The sequence below is a fragment of the Tigriopus californicus genome, chromosome 9 (genome assembly GCF_007210705.1).
Source record: "Tigriopus californicus strain San Diego chromosome 9, Tcal_SD_v2.1, whole genome shotgun sequence".
NCBI lineage: Eukaryota > Metazoa > Arthropoda > Copepoda > Harpacticoida > Harpacticidae > Tigriopus > Tigriopus californicus.
In genome coordinates this window covers 5,121,774-5,134,008 of record NC_081448.1, presented here as the reverse complement: position 1 = coordinate 5,134,008, position 12,235 = coordinate 5,121,774, and the positions used below count along the sequence as shown (strand labels likewise).

The 12,235-nt window shown below is 46.1% G+C and overlaps 4 protein-coding genes across 5 annotated transcripts in view; 1 reads left to right on the top strand and 3 right to left on the bottom strand.

Moving 5' to 3' along the window:
* Positions 1–2,637, bottom strand: part of LOC131886312 (uncharacterized) — a gene marked incomplete in the record, with an annotated part of 6,465 nt that extends 3,828 nt beyond the window's left edge. Inside the window, 2 exon segments of the mRNA XM_059234602.1 lie at positions 1,217–1,393; positions 2,352–2,637. Of these exon segments, the coding sequence (XP_059090585.1) occupies positions 1,217–1,393; positions 2,352–2,498 (324 nt within the window).
* A 1,724-nt stretch (positions 2,638–4,361) lies between these two features.
* On the bottom strand, positions 4,362–6,020 carry LOC131886664 (uncharacterized). Its single transcript, XM_059235063.1, has 3 exons — positions 5,733–6,020; positions 4,602–4,778; positions 4,362–4,451 (listed from the first exon to the last, which is right to left on the bottom strand). Exons 1-3 carry the CDS (start codon positions 5,877–5,879, stop codon positions 4,362–4,364), a joined length of 414 nt encoding a protein of 137 aa, XP_059091046.1. The 5' UTR covers positions 5,880–6,020.
* A 2,849-nt stretch (positions 6,021–8,869) lies between these two features.
* LOC131886321 (eukaryotic translation initiation factor 4H-like) lies at positions 8,870–10,478 on the top strand. The gene is made up of 4 exons (XM_059234611.1): positions 8,870–9,229; positions 9,374–9,497; positions 9,574–9,955; positions 10,035–10,478. Exons 1-4 carry the CDS (start codon positions 9,204–9,206, stop codon positions 10,208–10,210), a joined length of 708 nt encoding a protein of 235 aa, XP_059090594.1. The 5' UTR covers positions 8,870–9,203; the 3' UTR covers positions 10,211–10,478.
* Positions 10,479–10,884: 406 nt separating this feature from the next.
* Positions 10,885–12,087, bottom strand: LOC131886323 (uncharacterized). Of its 2 annotated transcripts, none has more exons than XM_059234614.1 (3): positions 11,871–12,087; positions 11,397–11,648; positions 10,885–11,313 (listed from the first exon to the last, which is right to left on the bottom strand). In XM_059234614.1, the coding sequence occupies exons 2-3, from the start codon at positions 11,625–11,627 to the stop codon at positions 11,086–11,088; spliced, it is 459 nt and encodes a 152-aa protein (XP_059090597.1). In that variant the 5' UTR covers positions 11,628–11,648; positions 11,871–12,087; the 3' UTR covers positions 10,885–11,085. The 2 variants fall into 2 exon arrangements, with proteins under 2 accessions (XP_059090597.1, XP_059090596.1); XM_059234613.1 differs by having other exon boundaries at positions 11,785–12,086.
* Positions 12,088–12,235: the final 148 nt, after the last annotated feature.

Here is a 12,235-nt window from a genome sequence, read left to right as displayed (position 1 = left end):
GTAAACCGATGGAAATGTTACAAGTAAAAAATATTTAAGTATATTTTGCGTAATAACGATATGGTGATCACTGATATGTTACAAGTAAAAAATATTTAAGTATATTTTGCGTAATAACGATATGGTGATCACTGATATCAAGAATTCAATAATCTTTTGACGATCCGGATAAAACCTTTCATAATGTTGTTTTAAATGACTGCAAAACGAACTCCTCATTTGATTAGAACTGTGTCTTCAATAACCGTATTATTTGTTTGTTTTTGCCTGTTGACATTTTCTTTTTTCTTTGGAATTCCAGGTTCGCAATTATCTCCTCTTTGCATTGAACAATTAGGAAATTCTTAGGCATTCCCCTTAATTGAATTCAATTTCTTAAGAACAGTCTTNATACATTCCTGGATTTCCTCACTCGAAGCCACGCCCGATCTCAGGACGGCTCCATTCCCCAGCATTTGACCGCAAAACGCATCGCCTTCTTCCTAAAACCAAGAACAAGAACGCGTTACAGAAGGTGATCATTTTGTGTGTCCGGTCTTTATTCTCGAGTAGCTAGCTGTTTTGCCGCCGGGTCTTTCCACAATGACCTCTCCGAACGGATTCGATCGAATCAGACGGTACAATCCGCGTTACTCGACGGAAAAGGACCCCTTTGAGGATCCAGAGACCGAACGAACGTTTTATGTGGAAGCCAATGTGAACCTAAATAAAGCAGAAAAAACCAAGCAGGATTCTCGTAGCACTAAACGAGATTCAAGCGCCAAGTCGGTCAAGACCCCCCAAAAAGGCTCAAGCTCAAAGCCCGAGGCTTCAATCAATTTCAATAAAATTCATCGAGAAATTCAGGCCTTGAAGGCCGAGATCGAGCATTTGCGAATCGAAGTTCAACATCAAGGAGGTCAAACCCGAATGGGATTGCAGTCTTTGACCAAGGAGGTACGGGTCGGTCAGATGGCTCGAAGTTCCGATCTCGAGGCTTGGCAAAAACTTCAGAATCATGTCCAATCCATGAAACCAGGATTGGTGAAGGTCAAAACCAAAGCTCCGGAGACCAAGCCCACGAAGGCTAAGAAAAGCCCGAAATTGGTGGACGTGGCGACGGACCTTTTGGAGCGAGGTCAACGAGATCGGTCTCGGGAAACCCGACGGCGAAACCGTTCGACCAAATTGGCGGATCTCTGAGATCCTTAGGCATTGGATAAAATTCAATACTTACGCTTTTAGATCCCTTGACCGCTAAATGTTGTTTCATGAGCTGCTTGACCCGTGCCACCCCTTCAGATCCGGTATTCTTGAGAATTTCGTGCAAGGCCACGTAGAATCCACGCCGTGAATGCGATCCCAAACCTTTGACTAGACGACCTAGTACGTAATCCTGACGTTGATCCACCGGCTGTCAAAACAAAGGAAAAATTGGGATGAATGAGTTTGAGACACTTGGGGGGGTCCATGGATAGAAATGTCGTGGCCAAGGTCAGCATGATCCATTTTGTCCGAAAATCGATTAAAGCATGATAGAATACAAATTAGACCATGCCTCTGGTTTTTTTCCCATGATTTTGTAGAGACAACCCACCTTCAAACTGAGCTTACACGCTGACTTTTAACCAGAACAAAGTTGACTCATTTTCTGAAAAATTGACCTTCATTCCGGGCAGTGAGTGGTCAAATCGATCGAGAGAGGTTTAAACCCTACAAATTCATGACTGATTTGAAATGCAAAAAAAGCCCTGCCATTTTCTTGGGCGAGTACGATTCAATAGCCTAACGTTGAGGATAGACAATCAAATGCGCGATTGTCATGGAATATCGATCACTATCACGGGACTACGATGGTATAGTGTGTTTAAATATAAGTTTCATTTAAACGTCAATGAACCATTGGGAATTCGAATTGACGAAAAATACCGCTTTAAACCTTTCCAGTGGAGAATTAATACTGGTAGATCCACTCCTAATACTTCTCACTCCAGTCACATGCTGACAGAATATAAAAAAGGACCCAAAATCACGGCTACATTTCACAAGTAACTTTTGGCTCAGGGTTCATCACCGGAACTATTGATAACTACGTAATTAGAATCACTCATCATGCGAAAAAACACATTCATGCCCGTATTACCAAAAGATAATCAATCCTCCATCATGTCACCCCCACAATTGGAGCTTCATTATTATACAATTATAAGCTTTTCATTGGGATCCTGATTGTCCCAGCTCCGGATCCTCTCCTGTTCCAAGTCCAGCCCTCCAACTTTTCGAGACGGCGAGGAACGTTTGAGGCCCGTAGCCTGCTCATGCATGGCCTGAGTTCCAAGGCGAGCGTCTCGTCTGCCAGGCGCTGATCTCACCTGGGCCGCTGAGAGCTTGAGGCTCTGGGCGTGAGCCACGATCTTTTGGGCCGCCGCCAAACGAATGGGATCTTTGGTGTCGCCCAATTTCCAAAACGCGTCCATCACCTCTTTGGGCACCGCCGCGGGCACGCTGGGCTGGCTCATGGTGTCAGTTCCGCCCCGAATCACGGTCTACGATGGGAGGCCTGGTCCCACGTGTTTCCAGCAATAAAGCAGTCAAGAGCTATCAAGCTCGGCTCCCGACCCTTCAAAACGAATCTCGCTCACCGATTGGCCGACAGTGCTGCCTTCGAATAAGAGGGGAAAAATGCCCAAATGTCAGACCCAGCCCCAAAGAAAAAAAATTGGCCATCGAATCGAAGCCTTGAATTCATATGAAGATGGCTAAGTAAAACTCAGGTACTGGGCTGAGTCCTCCTTTTCAACTGGGTTTGGGCATATTTTTTTGTGCTTGAACCTAAACACCCATATTTCAGGCACTTAGGTCCCTTGCTCTATTTTAGAGTATGGTCGACAGCTTTTCGTTTATGTCATGAATGATGATAGAACAAAAAGTGCGTGATGTTTTTGAAAAAGCTCGACCAGTTTTTATCTTCGTATTTTTGCGGTTATTGGCAGGGTTTGATGTATCATTTTACATATTTCTAGTGCATTTGCCCATAACAAATATTCAGGTGAAGTCAGGGCAAAAAGCGCAAGATTTTCGCCAAAGGGCAAAATTTCGAGGCCCTGCCAGCCAGAGTGGTCGTGAAAACAGCGTGCTCGCTTTTGCAGCTGAACGTCAATAAACAAACCATTTTCTCATGGCTGACGGGCTAGGCTCCAAATTGCGTCTGTTGGGCCCCAAGACCCCATTCTGTAATGAGTTATGGGTTCCCTCTAACACGTTTCGATCCCTCTATGATAAGGGGAACCATTCATGGTCAAACTTCTTCCCAGAGGTGTTTCTTTCTTGTATGGCCCCGTCAACCACGGTCCTGTCTACGATGGAGGGGAGTCAGACTCACCCTTTTGAAACGATCCACACCCTAGCTATTAATTACTGCCCCTGCGATGGTTCCGCCTTTTTCAGTCATGAAGGCTATCGTACTGCCCGGTTTGGACCTACTCGTGTGCCCCTCATTTTGGCATGGCGCACGTGTTTCTTATGAAGAGCACATGTATCGTCGGGCGGAAAAGGCCGATTTTGGCCTGGCCTCCCCGGTTTCCGATTGTTTGGCCTGGAAAATCCAGCCGGGCAACTCGGCTGAATGGGCCTGAACCCACCAAGTTGACCAAATCGCTTCATCCCAGATGATCGATGTTGGCCGGATCTCAGAAATACTAGTTCGAGAACGGCCCCAATTTGGATGATAGGGCGTTCGTTCGTCATTTTGATTCATCAAAAGCACCAAGTTGGGTCGCAATATAGGATAGGTATACAGAAGATATATAGGCATATCCAATGCTCTCGTTTAAAAATTAAATAGACGGAATTCATTCCGTCACGCTAAAAGTTGGCTCCCACGGCTGTTTTTGAGTCCAGTGCAGAACAGGGTTGCCACTATTACAACACAAGGCCGGGTCCTTGGACCAAAACGTTGAAGTATACAATCAATTGGCTGGAACAAACAAACATCCTGATTTTCTTTTCTTTATATAGTCACACTATAAAGAGTTGTAAGCTAGGAGGAAGATCATCCTCACTAGAATTTTAGAAAATTAAATGTGTATACGGAACACACAGGGACTGAATGCAATTGACGGATTACCTTTGTCTCATTTAGCTTCAGGATGATTAATTCATCACTTTTTGGGGTGCATGAGTGCTCACAACTGACAGAGAATCAAGTCGTTGATAAAGAACGAAGAGTGACTGAACCGACATATTGCATCAATCAGCATTACCATGAACGCCTGAACTCATCTCAATCACAATGCATAACAATCCCAATGGCATGATGCCCAACCAACAAATACAAATCGAACGAATAACCAGGTCATCCCTTGGTCTTTGGTCATCCTGGTCTAAGACATCGTTTGTTTTGGCCTGACTGCTGCCCATTCGTCCCTGATGGCGAGCGAGTCTTGATCTAGTCTGCTGGGACTCCCGCCTAGCTGAAAGTACAGGGCGACCACATGGGAAAGCAGAAGTTTTTTGGGAGCAAAATTCCTTTGGGGCTGATCTTGGATTTTTCAGTTTCCCGGCCGGCAATTGTAAAGAAAAGTAGACAANTCCTTAGGCATTGGATAAAATTCAATACTTACGCTTTTAGATCCCTTGACCGCTAAATGTTGTTTCATGAGCTGCTTGACCCGTGCCACCCCTTCAGATCCGGTATTCTTGAGAATTTCGTGCAAGGCCACGTAGAATCCACGCCGTGAATGCGATCCCAAACCTTTGACTAGACGACCTAGTACGTAATCCTGACGTTGATCCACCGGCTGTCAAAACAAAGGAAAAATTGGGATGAATGAGTTTGAGACACTTGGGGGGGTCCATGGATAGAAATGTCGTGGCCAAGGTCAGCATGATCCATTTTGTCCGAAAATCGATTAAAGCATGATAGAATACAAATTAGACCATGCCTCTGGTTTTTTTCCCATGATTTTGTAGAGACAACCCACCTTCAAACTGAGCTTACACGCTGACTTTTAACCAGAACAAAGTTGACTCATTTTCTGAAAAATTGACCTTCATTCCGGGCAGTGAGTGGTCAAATCGATCGAGAGAGGTTTAAACCCTACAAATTCATGACTGATTTGAAATGCAAAAAAAGCCCTGCCATTTTCTTGGGCGAGTACGATTCAATAGCCTAACGTTGAGGATAGACAATCAAATGCGCGATTGTCATGGAATATCGATCACTATCACGGGACTACGATGGTATAGTGTGTTTAAATATAAGTTTCATTTAAACGTCAATGAACCATTGGGAATTCGAATTGACGAAAAATACCGCTTTAAACCTTTCCAGTGGAGAATTAATACTGGTAGATCCACTCCTAATACTTCTCACTCCAGTCACATGCTGACAGAATATAAAAAAGGACCCAAAATCACGGCTACATTTCACAAGTAACTTTTGGCTCAGGGTTCATCACCGGAACTATTGATAACTACGTAATTAGAATCACTCATCATGCGAAAAAACACATTCATGCCCGTATTACCAAAAGATAATCAATCCTCCATCATGTCACCCCCACAATTGGAGCTTCATTATTATACAATTATAAGCTTTTCATTGGGATCCTGATTGTCCCAGCTCCGGATCCTCTCCTGTTCCAAGTCCAGCCCTCCAACTTTTCGAGACGGCGAGGAACGTTTGAGGCCCGTAGCCTGCTCATGGCCTGACTTTCAAGGCGAGCGTCTCGTCTGCCAGGCGCTGATCTCACCTGGGCCGCTGAGAGCTTGAGGCTCTGGGCGTGAGCCACGATCTTTTGGGCCGCCGCCAAACGAATGGGATCTTTGGTGTCGCCCAATTTCCAAAACGCGTCCATCACCTCTTTGGGCACCGCCGCGGGCACGCTGGGCTGGCTCATGGTGTCAGTTCCGCCCCGAATCACGGTCTACGATGGGAGGCCTGGTCCCACGTGTTTCCAGCAATAAAGCAGTCAAGAGCTATCAAGCTCGGCTCCCGACCCTTCAAAACGAATCTCGCTCACCGATTGGCCGACAGTGCTGCCTTCGAATAAGAGGGGAAAAATGCCCAAATGTCAGACCCAGCCCCAAAGAAAAAAAATTGGCCATCGAATCGAAGCCTTGAATTCATATGAAGATGGCTAAGTAAAACTCAGGTACTGGGCTGAGTCCTCCTTTTCAACTGGGTTTGGGCATATTTTTTTGTGCTTGAACCTAAACACCCATATTTCAGGCACTTAGGTCCCTTGCTCTATTTTAGAGTATGGTCGACAGCTTTTCGTTTATGTCATGAATGATGATAGAACAAAAAGTGCGTGATGTTTTTGAAAAAGCTCGACCAGTTTTTATCTTCGTATTTTTGCGGTTATTGGCAGGGTTTGATGTATCATTTTACATATTTCTAGTGCATTTGCCCATAACAAATATTCAGGTGAAGTCAGGGCAAAAAGCGCAAGATTTTCGCCAAAGGGCAAAATTTCGAGGCCCTGCCAGCCAGAGTGGTCGTGAAAACAGCGTGCTCGCTTTTGCAGCTGAACGTCAATAAACAAACCATTTTCTCATGGCTGACGGGCTAGGCTCCAAATTGCGTCTGTTGGGCCCCAAGACCCCATTCTGTAATGAGTTATGGGTTCCCTCTAACACGTTTCGATCCCTCTATGATAAGGGGAACCATTCATGGTCAAACTTCTTCCCAGAGGTGTTTCTTTCTTGTATGGCCCCGTCAACCACGGTCCTGTCTACGATGGAGGGGAGTCAGACTCACCCTTTTGAAACGATCCACACCCTAGCTATTAATTACTGCCCCTGCGATGGTTCCGCCTTTTTCAGTCATGAAGGCTATCGTACTGCCCGGTTTGGACCTACTCGTGTGCCCCTCATTTTGGCATGGCGCACGTGTTTCTTATGAAGAGCACATGTATCGTCGGGCGGAAAAGGCCGATTTTGGCCTGGCCTCCCCGGTTTCCGATTGTTTGGCCTGGAAAATCCAGCCGGGCAACTCGGCTGAATGGGCCTGAACCCACCAAGTTGACCAAATCGCTTCATCCCAGATGATCGATGTTGGCCGGATCTCAGAAATACTAGTTCGAGAACGGCCCCAATTTGGATGATTGGGCGTTCGTTCGTCATTTTGATTCATCAAAAGCACCAAGTTGGGTCGCAATATAGGATAGGTATACAGAAGATATATAGGCATATCCAATGCTCTCGTTTAAAAATTAAATAGACGGAATTCATTCCGTCACGCTAAAAGTTGGCTCCCACGGCTGTTTTTGAGTCCAGTGCAGAACAGGGTTGCCACTATTACAACACAAGGCCGGGTCCTTGGACCAAAACGTTGAAGTATACAATCAATTGGCTGGAACAAACAAACATCCTGATTTTCTTTTCTTTATATAGTCACACTATAAAGAGTTGTAAGCTAGGAGGAAGATCATCCTCACTAGAATTTTAGAAAATTAAATGTGTATACGGAACACACAGGGACTGAATGCAATTGACGGATTACCTTTGTCTCATTTAGCTTCAGGATGATTAATTCATCACTTTTTGGGGTGCATGAGTGCTCACAACTGACAGAGAATCAAGTCGTTGATAAAGAACGAAGAGTGACTGAACCGACATATTGCATCAATCAGCATTACCATGAACGCCTGAACTCATCTCAATCACAATGCATAACAATCCCAATGGCATGATGCCCAACCAACAAATACAAATCGAACGAATAACCAGGTCATCCCTTGGTCTTTGGTCATCCTGGTCTAAGACATCGTTTGTTTTGGCCTGACTGCTGCCCATTCGTCCCTGATGGCGAGCGAGTCTTGATCTAGTCTGCTGGGACTCCCGCCTAGCTGAAAGTACAGGGCGACCACATGGGAAAGCAGAAGTTTTTTGGGAGCAAAATTCCTTTGGGGCTGATCTTGGATTTTTCAGTTTCCCGGCCGGCAATTGTAAAGAAAAGTAGACAAATTTAAAGAGTCTCGTCCGACCAAACCTGAAATAAAGGGGACATTTTTAAATCAAATGTTATGCATACAAAAGGTGTTTGGCATTTTTTGCTAAAATTCTTGGAGGACACGCACCAAATAATAGTGTCTTTCATTCTTGTCCCCCTCCTCGCCTTGGGAACAAAAAAAACGTTGAAACACATAAAACGCTCTAAGATGTTTGACATCATGTAGGTATTTTAACTAAACTGAGCTTTTCTTAGAACTCTTTTGTTAGAAATTATGATTGTCAGTTTGGACAAGTTATCAATCATATAGTATACAACTTCCTGTTTAAATCTTATTTGTGTGTCATAATTGTTCGGAATCTCATCCATAGAGGATGGAAAGCGTCTCCCAGAAGAGTTGGTCACTTAATTGTTGTGTCACAGTATTTGGGGAAACAAATGATTCATTCAATGATCTCTGGCTAAAGTCCGGTATCTGAGAGCGTATTCTCTCGTTTCTACGTTTGTTTGTCCGCACCTGGACGAAGCAGAGGGGGCGCCCTCCACTTAATGAAAAGGACCAATGGCCTGGGGATTGACCTTGAATTATGGATGGGATCACCCCCTTGGGCAGGGCCAAAGGTCAGAAAAACATCATTGCCCTGTACTTCTTTATATTATCATCATTACTCCATTATTTCCTTGCGATGTATCGACCTCAAGCTCGTGACAGAATTAAATCAGATTATATCTGTAAATAACACCTAGCATTTTTTCATCCACCCTCTGTGTTCTTTGTCAGCTAACCTGCCAGTCACCCTGAGTATGAGTGTGTGTGTATGCACCACAGTCTGTGGTGCATGTGTTCAACTGAGCCGTGCCCGTCCGTTCTGGCGAGAGCGTGGATCTCTCTGGTCTCTCCTTTGGGGAAGGCAGGATTGGGCAGGCCGCTGGCTGGCCAGCTTGGTGAAGCAGCGCAGAAGTAAGAAGTCGCGTGTGCACGCTTAGAACGCTACATTTCCGATCCCAATCTGCCCGTGAATCCGTGAATCCGCGAATCCGTGAATCCTCGAGTCGCCATCCGGGCCCAGTGTGTCGTCTGTATCGTCTTGTGCCATTGATTCTGGGCCGGTGTGATCCGAGTTATCCTGCTGCGGTTGAGGGTGAGCGGCGGGCGCGTGTGTTCCGGGATTGTTTGGTCGGCGTGTGTGCGGTGGTTGAGCCCGCCTGCGGGTGGCGTGTTGGTTGGATCGGTTAGAGGTATCCACGGGATTGGCCCGGCATTAGCATGGCTGGCCGATACAATGATTATAGGTGAGTGAGCCCGGTCCAGCCATTGACCCGCCCCGGCACTTGACTCTAAAGTTGGCGGTGCGGGGCAGGCGGGTTGAGGCGGATTGAGGCCCGGTGGTCACTGGTCAGTGAGGCTTGAACTGAAGGCTTGAATTTGTATTACAGAGGGGGCGGCGGCGGTGGCGGTCAGCGACCCATTCCCGATGAACCGCCTTACACGGCCTTCGTGGGCAACTTACCCAATGGCATCGTCCAGGGTGATATCGACATCATGTTCAAGACTCTCAAGGTAAGACTTTTTGATCCATGGCCATGTCGGATCAAACAAGGATGGACACCAAAGAACACTTTCTGTGTCCGGATAGGTTCGCAGTATTCGATTGGTGCGAGATCGCGAGTCTGACAAGTTCAAGGGCTATTGCTACGTCGAGTTCGAAGACCGCGAGAGTCTACTCGAAGCCTTGGAGTTGGACGGCGCTCTGCTAGAAGAACGTCCCATTCGGGTGGATATCGCCGAGGGCCGACGCGACCGCGATGGCAACCGAGGTGGTATGCGGGGACGAGGTGGGCGAGCCGGTGGCCGGGCCGGTTTCGATGACCGAAGAGGAGGCGGCTACGGGGGTGGTCGAAGCGGCTATCGTGACAACAACCAGGGCAACACGCATAGCAATTTTGGCAAGCGAGATCGCAGGGACTCGGATCGTAGTCGGCGCAAGGAGTACGATGATTTTAAAGAGCCCACGGCCGGTAAGATTGAATGGCGTTGTTTAAGACCCGGAAAAGTCAGTGACTTACCATGACGTGTGTCTATTTCTTTACCTTCCAGAGGATACGGCCGGTCGACCCAAACTCAAGCTACTTCCACGAACCGTTAAGGACCCGGTTAATCAATTAGCCGAAACTATGCAAACCCAAACTATCTTTGGGGGTGCCAAGCCCCGAGAAGCCGAGAGCACTTCGCGACGCGAGAGCGAAAGCAACGAGAATCCCGCGAACGAATAAAAGAACCGCCTTCTTTTCGTTCGGAATTTTTGACCTTCACACCCACACATAAAAAACACCCACACTCATCTAACCAATGCGAAGAAATTCCCCTCACCGGAAAGTAATAGAGATGTGGCCACGAGGGCAGCCAGAGGGGGCCATGAGCTCTTGTCCTTCTTTCTATGATGATGATAATTATTATTATGATTATTATGGAGATGATAAAAGTGTCTCCTTTTGTTTGCGATTGTTGTCATGGTTAGAAATTCCAAGATCAAGAGATCCATCTACAGTTCGTTTCATTTCCCCCCGTCAAATTGGAAAGCACTAGTTACAACCAAAATCCCAAACTGCATAAATTCCACCAGGTCCATACCACACTCCAAAGCAGCCCGCTATTCTCAGTACATAGCACTACTGGCTGACCGACAAGCAAGCATAGTACTCCCGAGTCCCCCGTTCGCTCTCCTTGGTACAATTATCACTTGACCGAGCTTCTAGCTCAGAGGGTTATCTCTGGTGAATGATGTACCTTCACAACCCATCCTCGACCTATTCCAACAAATACGACTTCCTGGACCTTCCAGATTTTTCTTTTTGCCTCTCGAGATATGTCGCAGCCAAATATTACCACTACAAAACACATCGTTTAAAAGATTTTTTCATATTTCTGTAAATAAAAAAAGCCGAAGTTCCATGAAGGAGCAAATTTGTTTATTAACTCAAGAATCTTTACGTGTTGCCGAGCCTTCTGACAATTCTTTTCAAATGTTTTTATAACTGATGGCGTGCATGCAGTGCTTTGAGAATTTTGTGGGGGCTTTTGAATATGATGATTGATCAATTTGAATAGATCGATCCATCGATCCATGTTTGTGAAGAACCAGGTCAACTTAACGAAGTCCATTGGGACCGGTGGCCTCGGGTGGGAAGCACTCGCCGGCCTCGTTAAACTTTTGTCGAGAGTTGTGGTCGTTCTTCATGGCTTCCGCCTGATAGGAGACATACCGGATGAAGTTATTGTTCTCTCGTTTGTTCAACACGTTCATGATGATGCCTATAATGATGCCAGTGGTAGCCAAACCCAGACCCATATGCAAGATTTGCTCGCGATCATCGGACTAAAGAGAGAACATCATAATTCGGTCGTAACATACGTACTTTCTCCCGCTACGATTAGATATGTAGGATTGCTTCTTATTACCTTGGCCAGTCTAAACGATTGGACAATCATTATTGATGCGATCACGCAAAACACACAACTGATGTAATACAGCAGTACAGGTATCTTGCTCGGTTGGGGAGCTCCATTGGGAAAAGCGCCAATTGGAGTTTGATGGACAGAAATGGGCAAAATTGGAAGTGCATCTTTGCGATGATGGAATTTGCTGAACAGCACCTTGGCCTTAGCGCTAGCAACGCCCACCATGGCCATGGTGCCAAAACTCGGGTCCAGCTACAAAACAATGAAAGGTGTCGTCGTTGGTCAAGCGTGAATTGCTCCGTTGGTTGGTGCAATCTGGTAGTGGTCGTATGTAGCGGGATCAAGATTTCCGGCCACTAATTTCCCATGGAAGACGAACCACACTTACTTGTTCCAGTTAGCTCGATGCTCTGGTCTGCAGGCCAGACTAGCTCGAGCCAAGTTAGGCCTACTTGGTCACAAATAACAACTCACTCTGTGTGTTCAAATTCGTTGATGTATGTGGTAACGTTTCTTTTCTTCTGCGATGTCTGCTGGTTGGCCAAAGGTCTCGCCAACTAGGCCCACTCTCTCTCTCTCTCTCCTTCCCTCTCTGTTTCTCTTTTAGTCATTCTCGGCCTGTCTTGGCCGAGGTTCTTTCTTTCTTCTCCGTTGCCTTAGTAGTACTTAGTACTATTACATACTAGTACATAGCATCGATAGCTGCCCATAGGCACTTGGCAGTTGTGGTTCATCGTACTACAAACGCAGATTACTTAGTACTTACTGAGGTTCATGAGCAATGAGAAAAAGAGTGGAAGGCTGAGTAAATCGGAACTGGCGCCAAATTTTAACTACTT

Excerpts from the sequence above, each read along its gene's own strand:
- LOC131886664 (XM_059235063.1), bottom strand. The coding sequence starts at position 5,879 with ATGAGCCAGCCCAGCGTGCCCGCGGCGGTGCCCAAAGAGGTGATGGAC. Across the intron at positions 4,779-5,732 it reads TCAAGCTCTCAGCGGCCCAG|CCGGTGGATCAACGTCAGGA; the intron begins GTGAGATCAGCG and ends TTGTTTTGACAG. Across the intron at positions 4,452-4,601 it reads CGGTCAAGGGATCTAAAAGC|CTAGGCGGGAGTCCCAGCAG; the intron begins GTAAGTATTGAA and ends CTGTACTTTCAG.
- LOC131886321 (XM_059234611.1), top strand. The coding sequence starts at position 9,204 with ATGGCTGGCCGATACAATGATTATAG. Across the intron at positions 9,230-9,373 it reads GGCCGATACAATGATTATAG|AGGGGGCGGCGGCGGTGGCG; the intron begins GTGAGTGAGCCC and ends TTTGTATTACAG. Across the intron at positions 9,956-10,034 it reads TTTTAAAGAGCCCACGGCCG|AGGATACGGCCGGTCGACCC; the intron begins GTAAGATTGAAT and ends TTTACCTTCCAG.
- LOC131886323 (XM_059234614.1), bottom strand. The coding sequence starts at position 11,627 with ATGGCCATGGTGGGCGTTGCTAGCGCTAAGGCCAAGGTGCTGTTCAGC. Across the intron at positions 11,314-11,396 it reads AATCGTTTAGACTGGCCAAG|TCCGATGATCGCGAGCAAAT; the intron begins GTAATAAGAAGC and ends TTCTCTCTTTAG.